We start from the raw sequence: 10018 nt of genomic DNA on the forward strand, positions 1-10018 counted from the left end.
TGTGTGCGTGTGTGTGTGTGTGTGTGTGTGTGGGCGCACGTCCGTGTTGATGATTCTACATACACTGGCATTTAAACCACAGCGAGGATTCTCACAGAAAACGTTTCACAAGCAGCACAAAGTTTCAATTGCAAGTTATTGTTGCTGCATCACTTGTAGTTTAGCAGTTGATAGTTATTCATTCTGCCTCTATTAAACTGTACTTACACTTGGGTTCGGTGCTGCCAGGTGGTTACTATTCAACTGGAAACTTACAGGGGTGAATGCTTGTTTAGCTTACATTACAAAAATGCAGATCCAATAATGTAGTCCACTCTTGCAGCTGCTTGTGGTGTTTTTTAATCGCAAAAGTGCCTGATTTTGACTGTAAATGACTCCACTTCTTTTGCTTCTCTTGTTCCGGAAATGATGACAAGCTCATGGCAAAGCGCCAAGGTGATGTGACAGTGATATTTGCATACAAGGTAAATGTCACAAACGATTACAATCAAACAATATCACTCAAAACAAGAGCAACAGCATCAAGTGTCAAGAAATATAGTGCTTGTAAGCAAACGTGATCTTGGCCAAGGTGAAGCTGTTAACACCCATCCATTTTGTATCGCGCCTATCCTCATAATGGTAGTGGGTAATCGGAGCCCAGTTGACTACGAACGGGTACACCGTGGACTGGTCGTCAGCCAGTCAGTCACAGTGCACACAACCATTCACACTCACAGTCACACCTATTCAATATACAGTACCTAAAAAAATCCAACTCCGCACAGAAACGTTCCGTCGGGGATTCGAACCCAAATCTCCTGATGTGCCATGAAGCTCTTGACAAAAGTACAAAAAAAAAAATGGTTTGTTCATCCGTCCGTATGTCAACAGAGCATATTGATGATGAATCTTATTATTAACGATTATCTAATAACTGACTTCAGTTGACTTAATAACTTGACAAAAACATCTTTTAAATGAAATGCATCATATTCACCAGAGATGCTAATTATTGAAGTCACTCGAAAGTTAAAATAAATCTCATAAATTTGGCACACCGCAGAGAAGAGTGTTGTTAACAACCCTGTCAAATTTAACCACTACGTCTTTCTTATGTCTAAACATTCCTACAAGTTTGAGCTACAAAAGCCTACAGTGACTGGAATATATCCCACTGGTTATTGTGGGGCACTTCAGTGTGAAAACTGGCGTATCTTGAGACTCCTTGTGCGTGTTTGCCAATTTGGCAGAACTGTCTGCACCACGCTAGGCGTGCCAGTGCAGCGAGGGTTTGCCTTTAGAAATGCGCAGAAAGTCCGTTTAAAATTACACCTAGTGGCACCACGTTTAACTTCTGGTGCAGGTGATCTAATGCAATTTTGGTGAATTTGATCAGGGCACGTCAGGCAGACAGACACACAAGTTCTGCAGCTAAGTGTGGTGGATGACAGATGTAATCAACAGCGGGCATGTAACCCTCTGAATCGTTGCACAAATCAATCAACTACAGACACATTTAAGCCGCCAGCAGTTTTCACTGTCTTATTCTGTATTTAAGAAGGGTACATGGTAACGTTCAATGCTCCAGTCACGCACGGATGTATCTTCTGCATATAGAGATTTCTCCATGCGACTATTGGGCCGGATTTAAAGGGAATGAGAGGAGCCACTTCGATTGGACAGGATTTAAGTCGGCTGTGAACATGCCCAGACCAGCGCAGATCTCCCACTTTTAAATGCGCTGCCATATGCTGGTCCACAAAATTACCAACACCGGGCCTAACCTGCCTCCTGGCAGAGTTATGAACTGGATTTACGACAGTCACGAAAATAGAGGCCTATATGTTTTAAACTTCCCTGCTAAAGAGAACAACTACTGTCTATACTTTTATCAATTCACATCAGCAAAAGCAGAAGATGTCTTGTGGGATACACTGTGGTCGTTTATGACCATTCTTTTTAGGTTTTCTACAGTTAAAGACGCAGACTTCAAACTTGGAACTCATCATTCATTTCCCCACCTGCACATTTTGTTTTGCATATCCTCTATGACACAGCAGATGACAGGTGGGAGTGAGATGGCTCATCAGGCGACGGCACCCACAATGACACCGTGCATTTATGTGGTGCACTTATAGCAGATGAGTCAACCGCTACCTCTTTCCAGAGTAAAATCTAGTATTTAAACATAATGCTTCTATAAAGCTTTATCTGTTGTGCTCTGAGTGAAGCTCTCAAAGCTCTCAGTGTGTGAGCATTTGGAGGTTGGAAGCAATGAGTGTCATTGTAGGAGAGAACACATAAGCGTGGGCCTCAGGGCACTTGCTTATTTAAGAAGATGTGTACTTCCTCCTGGAACTATAGTGGAGGTTGTAACTCCTCAGGTACGCTTAGACTAATGGGATATTTATTATATACTGCTTTTTGAGTTACTTTCAGCCAGGAATTATACAGTTAAATAATTTTTTTTCCTATGATTTAAGGGAAAAATACACGCTACACCTTAGACTAGTCTTCAGTCACTCACAGGACACATACAGAAACAACCATTCACACTCACTGAGTGTCAACTGAGTGGGAACTGAACTCAGGCTGCCTGCACAGAAGCCACGCGTGTGTACCACTACACCTATTTGAATTCTAGTAAACAAACATTGGATTGTTTTTGTGTTGGTTTTCTTTGACCCCGCTCAACCTTCCACTCGAGGTGCTTCCGTTTTGGGTGTGACTGTGCTGCAGACCTTTTCTCTAGGTGCAACTGAGTGTCAGTGTGGCTGTCAACAAAATCCATTTGTTCAATTTATTGAGCTGTCAGACGTGAGCGGGCCTGCGAGGCCCCAAGTAGGCCCTGCCAGCTGGCAGATGGAGAGGAAGCTCTCCAGCCTTTCCATTTCCTCCACATCATTGCAGGAAAGGAATTTCCATCAGACCAAACAGATTACGGAGGGGGTACACAGGTGGTACATGGGGAACCACACTGTGGAAAAAACAAAACAAAAAAGATTTCAGATTGATGGCCTCTTCTTAAATGGTAACCCAGGAACAAGTTACTTACTGTTTGTGTTGTACATTTTCTACTGAACAATGAGTCCTCAAGAAAGGTTTGTGTGGCCATTTAAGCCATAATATTTTTAAATTCTTATAAAAGATACTGGTGGTATGTTTAAAAGAATAAATTTAGCTACTTTTGCTTTTTTTAGGCAGTGAGGGGAAAACACCTTTCTTTCTTACAATTGCCAGGCTCTTTTGTTAAAAGGTACTGTACACAAGCTAATGAAATCCAATACGAGACTTTAGCAAAAATAAGGGTTTAAATAATAATAATAATAATAATAACCACAGTATTGAGAAAAAAGTTGTATCTAATCTAATATGCATATCATATAAAATATATCGTATATTATACATGCATAGTAAAAATGTAATTAAAATGTTTTTTTAAACAATGAATATTTTAAATTGGGTGACATGTTATCTTATAAATTAAAGACACTGGTAAATACAATGCTATTCAATTTCTTTGAGAAGCATACGTAAACAGCCAACCCTCGCTGAGCCGTCACCTTATCATGGTGGAGGGGTTTGTGTGTCCCGATGATCCTAGGAGGTCTTTTCGCCCCTGATAGGGTCACCCATGGCAAACAGATCCTAGGTGAGGGAAAATTAAATCAGAAAATCCCAGAAGAACCTTGAGACATGTTGATTTTATAGCCTCGTGTGTGTAGTGTCCCCTGTGACTTCCATCCATCCATCCATCCATCCATCCATCCATCCATTTTTTGAGCCGCTTCTCCTCACAAGGGTTGCGGGTGTGCTGGAGCCCATCCCAGCTATCATCGAGCAGGAGGCGGGGTAAACCCTGAACTGGTCGCCAGCCAATCGCAGGGCTCAAACAAACAACCATCCGCACTCACATTCACACCTACGGGCAATTTAGAGTCCTCAATTAACCTAGCATGCATGTTTTGGGGATTTGGGAGGAAACCGGAGTGCCCGGAGAAAACCCACGCAGGCACGGGGAGAACATACAAACTCCACACAGGCGGGGCTGGGGATTGAAGCCCGGTCCTCAGAACTGTGAGGCAGACACTCAAACCAGTCTTCCACCGTGCCGCTCCCCTGTGATGTATTAACGCATTATGGGCTGCAGATAGCATCTGAGCTTGACAGAGGCTTTAATTTCTAATCACGCATTCAAAGTACCTCCTGCCTGGTTCAGATGAGCAATGAATGAGAGATCAGGTATTTACCATGACATCTCTGCTTTAATGCATATGTCTGTCCAATTAACAAGTCTCACAGCACCAAATGAACCACATTTCATTCATTAGTGCTCAGTCCCATTTTTAGTTTTAGTGAATGGAATTGTTTCTACAGCAGTGATTCCCACCCAGTGCGCCGTGAGAGATCATCAGGGGTGCCACGGGAAATTATTCAATGACGCTTACATATTAATGAAATATATATTCAGCTGTGATGTATCGTGATAGGAAGAACAATTAAATGCTCTTCCATTAGAAGTTAGAAGGTACAATAAACTTGTGTATCCACCTGTTGCCATTCATGCAACAGTCTAAGTAATGGCTTTACTGCGAGTATATCATCTTGATGCTTAATTAACAGGGTCAGTGCGTCAATTTCTGATTAAATTGAGACGGGATCATTATTTCAGTTTTCATACTTTTTCTAACATTTGGTGATGTAGTGTGGTGTGAGACTCATGCAAAGTGGGCGCACTGGCTAAATCAAGGTTGGGAAAAACAGTTTTATTCGGTTTCAGCAGGACAATTAGTGATGCACTAACAAACTGTTAGTGACTCTGTCACTTCAGTAAAAAAAAAAAAAAAAGGAAAATCCTTAAATTGGCACTGTGTTTTGCTAAGTGACTCATTTCATTACAAACATGCACAATATAATTTGATCAAGTGCCATTGCGAATGGCTTAACTGACACTTATGTCATTTTTAAAATCAGTTACCTTACACCAGTGGTGTCAAAAACCGACCAGCTAAGGGGTGCAATCCACCCCATAGGATGAATATGAAAGTGAAAAAATACATAAGACGTGGTGGGGACTAAAGATGATTTGGAGAATGATTTTGAATATTTTCTCATGTAGAAAATGGAATGGTTCTAATTCCTAGATCTTCATGACCTGATTAAATTTTAAAGGGCAATACAGTACTATATGTTTCAGTTCCCAATACCTAAAGTCTTGTGCCTTAAAAGATAATCACTGTGATAAATTATGCACAGACGTAGATGACAAACTGTAGCAAAATTTAAGAAGTCTGAGGTTGTTTTCTAAAATGATTTTGAGTCATTAAATCTAAAGATTTTTGTTTTGCTCTAAAACAAAGGGAAAATGTATTGTTATTTAATAGGATGTATGGTGTGATTTTAGTGGTCAGGCCTTTGGGCTGCATGTGGCACCTCAACTACAATGAGTTTGACACCCTTCCCTTATACCATTCAAAGTATTTGAATGTCCGATGTATTTCAGTATACAATATCAAAAGGGAGTTTGTATATATAAAAATAAAATAAAAAAATATATAAAATAATTATATATATATATATATATACTTTTTTTTTTTTTTTTTTTTTTTTTTTTTAAAAGGAATCTGACAGATCCCGAGACAAATCAAGGGTGAATATAGGAGCTGCCTTCCAGAGGCGGAGGGTCCACAGGCAGCTGAGAGGATTCGGAGCTGACATGGAATTAGCAACATTTCTGCTCGACAAGTCAGTTTATCACCTCTTTTTGATTTTTAATTGATGGTAGAGTCCAAAAAATAAATAAATTCTTCAAACAGTTTAGTGTTATAGTAACAGTATTACAAATAAGTCATGCTACCAATGTCATCTTGTTTAAATCTTGCAAGCAATTTTAAAATGACAAACATCCACTTTTAAGCATAATTATCTTTGCGAAGGAACATTTCAGGATGCAGCTGTTGTATTCAATTTGATGGATAGCTTTTCCTAATGTTTTCTTAACAACACGTGTGTTACGGCTAAGTCAAAAATGCAAATAGTTGGACCCCAAAGCAACACAACAGAAGGAGCAGGTTTTACAAATTTTATTCAACGAAAGGAGCACACTAACGTGAAAAAAAAATAAAAATACTAACAGAAAGTGACATGACAGAAGGTCAACATGAAAACAATCATACAGGTACTAAATGAGGAAGGTGAACAGAGAGCCACAGGAGGAAAAAAGTAATTGGGAAAACAAACTCTAACCTACCCAAGGCAGAGGAAGAAGAACAGAACGACACAGTAGTACTTACTAGCAAACAGCTGATGAAAATATCTACTGGCAGGACAGAATATGAGTCGGAATGCGCGTGAGAGTAACAAAACTGGCAATGCAGTGACAACGAGCAATGTACAATTTATTTGCATTTTCCAATGCCTACATGCATTGCTGATGATGAACGGTGCAGGTGCGTTGCGGGAGACTCCGCCCACCGACAAGCGCCGAGGAACTGCAACACAAAAGAAAAGTTCACAGAGGAAACAAGTAAACATTGGCCTCTCGCCTGAAGAAAGCTGGGATAGGCTCCAGCACGCCCGCAACCCTCGTAAGGATAAGCGGTACGGAAAATGGATGGATGGAAACAAGCCAACAAAACAGGATATGACAGCGCGCAAGTGTGTTTCAGTGCTTTCCAAGTTAACAGGCACTTGAAGAGGATGCAAAAAAATTAAAGCCAAAAGCTGTATTTCCTAAGCTAATCATTAAAAGATGATTTTGAACTTTTAAATGGTGTCTTGTTTCAATTTGCGGAAGACAATCCAATTATGTCGGATTAGACTGTGAACGATGGTTTGAAATCTGATTCTGAATCCAGTCGTCAATGAGTCAATGATTTAGCTTTCAGTGACTGGTCTAATGTTATTTTGTTCTCTGTGAATTACACTATGCAGTCAATCAAGTTTTCATGTGGAATATATCATGCATTGATCTGGGGGGGAGGTGAATTTAGTATTGCCTTTATTTTATCTAGCTGTTGCATATTCATAATCACATGAATATGAAACTAAACACTGACTGAGCGGACGCAAGGACTTGGAAGAGTACTAGATCAGCTTGGCAATTTTATTTTGTATTCATTCAAGAGTAATATAATTATCCCGTGCAGCCTTTGTTGCGGTAGCTTATAAAAATAACCACGCTGGAAATTGTAATGAAACCTTGAAAGTGAAGAAAGAATCATGCAATCAGTCATAGCATTGACAGATACCACGTTTAAAAGGCATGTAATGTAGGAAAAAAGGAACACTTGTCCTCCATCTGAAAGAGCTCTTGAACATTGACTTTTATCTTCGCCTCTCACTTGTTTTAGAGGACCTGAAAAATCATAATTGAGTTCATTTGCATTACAGAAAATTAGAAAAGCTCTATTTTTGTATTTGTTTTTTTTTAACCTTAAATTAAAACCACATTCAATATTTTTCCTCCTTGAGCATTTATTCTTTTCAAACAGCACATATTTTTCTCCAGGCAGAGAGTGCTGGGGCTGAATGGATGCCGCCACCGCATAATGGTCCTCAGACGTTTGTTTCCTTGGCAACGTGGGGAGGGCATGTGTGGAGAGGGAGGTATAAAACCACAGACAGCGCTTCTCCGATTCTTAGTCTTGAGTGAGCACTCTCACTGTCCAAGGGGAGCTTTGGAGAACTTGCGCGCTCTCCTGGTTGGTGATCTTTCCTTTCTGCTCACTCGTAAGCTCCGTAAGCAGGTGTTGCAGAATGATGCGACCCAAAGATTTACGGCAGGGCTCCGGCACTAAGACCTTCCTCGATGCCATGCACGGTGGCAAAGTTCACCTTGCGCGCTTCATTTTGGACGCCCTGGACGGACGAATCGTCAACTCAAAGACAGAAAACAGTCGCACGCCACTAATTTATGCCGTGTGTCTCCAAGAAGCCGGGACGAGAGCCAAGTTCGCCCGGCTCCTGCTGGAGAAAGGGGCCGATGTCAACTGCCAGGATGAAGAGGGTCGCACAGCTCTGAGTCACGCCTGTGAGTTGGGTAACTTAGACGTGGTCAAGATTCTCGTGCAGTTCAATGCCGATCCAGACATCTGTGATGTTTGGGGAAACAGTGCTCTAATGTACGCTGCCTTTTCTGGGCACAGTCAGGTGCTTGAGTTTCTGGTCCGGGCTTTCAAAAGACTTGGGCTGAGACTGGACAGAATGAATAACGCCGGACATACAGCCATCGAGGTGGCCGACTTCTTTGGACACAACCAGTGTGTGCAGATTCTAAACTTGCAGTACAGACGGAGTGTGGGCACTGATGATTCGCTTGCTGATCCAGGAAATGTCAGTGATGGAGAGTTGCCCAACAGACTACCTAGGCATGTCCTGGAAAGGTTTTCCAAACAGATGAACAGCAAAGAAGAGCAACTACCAGGGGTATTTCAGAAGCAGATGAATATCCAGGAAGGCAACAGGCCGTGGAACCGCTTCACTTGTCCCAGAAAGCAGAGCCATGAACAGAACCATCGCCACAAGAGGTCTCTGCCAACTCAGAAAGGCCAAACTGAGGGGCACCAGAATATTTTCTTCACGGCCAAACAACTCCAAAACTGCCAACTTCATGATCCAAGAGGGACGAGGACACTCGACTCGCCAATGGAGACAACCGCAAAAGAAGTCAAAGAAGAAACTGGACCCCGAGAGAAAGCATCACAAACGTTTCCTCCCTGCGGGAAAGCAAAGTCATTCAACCAGGAGCTTTTGAGCATCAGAAAGCAATCTTACCAAGGAGATGAGCACGATTTGAGCCTGTCAGCCAGCAAATTCAAGAGAGCCTCTCTGCAGGATGACCGATGTCTCCTGGACAAGATGGAATGTCAAGGGAACCCTCGGGTCCTGACAAATGATGTTGAGAAAACAGTCTCAGTTCCAAAAGGTCCTTTAGGCAGCAAGACTCAAATGGTGAAAGGCCCTGAGGAGAAGTCAAAGACACACGAACTGCAGAAGAGGGCAAGTTTTGCACACAGTGGCAGACACAACAAAATGATGTTCGGCCAAGGGGAGACAGAGGCGGGGAAGATGCCCAGTCGCGGCCCGGGCTTCATGGCCTTTGGAACGAGACTGCTCCGTCGATTCACCGCACCTGAGTTTATGAGGATGGTCATAGACTGTTCCTCAGGCTCCTCAAACGGCAGAGGACGGATGTCACGCTCCGAGACCTTCCCTTTCTCCCACACACACCGGCAGGTCAACAGTCAGCCGAGCGTGGATAGCATCAGTGGAGTTAAATGTGAGTTTGAAAGCTGCTCGTCTCAGTCGGCCCTCGATTAGGAGGACAGAAAGGAGGTCAAACGATGGAAATGACGTAGTAACACTTTTACAGCACTTGCAATGCAGATCAGTTACTTGCTGGAAAATTCTATATGCGACAAATATAATAATCACAATCTGATGTCTTGTTTTTTTTTTTTGGATTTGATTTTAGTTTTGCTGTGATCATAATGGAAACTGCAAGAGTTGATCTATATGTACATTCACCAGCTACCTGATTAGGAACACCCGAACAATATAATGAGAGCCAGCGAAAGATTAAGATACAAAGATTCAATGTTCCATTTGATTGACATCATCTTTTTTGCTTTAGTTATTGTGCCGACCTTAACTGGTTACTGGAGAGGTAATAATAACAGAAATATCTTTCCACGTACTAAAGCAGTGCGGTTCTACACCACTGCAACTAGATTTATTATTATTTTTTTTTTATTATACTACCTTCATTCGAATTTGCAAGTATACCTAATATTATGGCCGATGAGCGGATTCTTAAAGTCGTTGGTGAATTTTCACTTATGGATGAAATATGATGATTATTTATATTGTAAAAAAATATATATATATATATATTTGATCTGCTTCTGCATTTCTAAGAACTCTGGATTTTTGCCTAATTATATTCTGTGACAGTGTGCTGTATGATTCACGCTGAATAAACACCAGCCCTTTCAACCAACTTGTCATACTCCATGTGTGAGTGAGCGATGAATCA

At 41.6% G+C, this 10018-nt stretch overlaps 1 protein-coding gene across 1 annotated transcript; it reads left to right on the forward strand.

The window, feature by feature from the left end:
• The first annotated feature begins 7597 nt into the window (after positions 1-7597).
• Positions 7598-9963, forward strand: LOC133488014 (uncharacterized). The gene has a single exon (XM_061795397.1). The coding sequence runs from the start codon at positions 7741-7743 to the stop codon at positions 9301-9303; it is 1563 nt and encodes a 520-aa protein (XP_061651381.1). The 5' UTR covers positions 7598-7740; the 3' UTR covers positions 9304-9963.
• The last annotated feature ends 55 nt before the right edge of the window (positions 9964-10018 follow it).

Source organism: Phyllopteryx taeniolatus, chromosome 13, assembly GCF_024500385.1.
Source record: "Phyllopteryx taeniolatus isolate TA_2022b chromosome 13, UOR_Ptae_1.2, whole genome shotgun sequence".
Taxonomy (NCBI): Eukaryota; Metazoa; Chordata; class Actinopteri; order Syngnathiformes; family Syngnathidae; genus Phyllopteryx; species Phyllopteryx taeniolatus.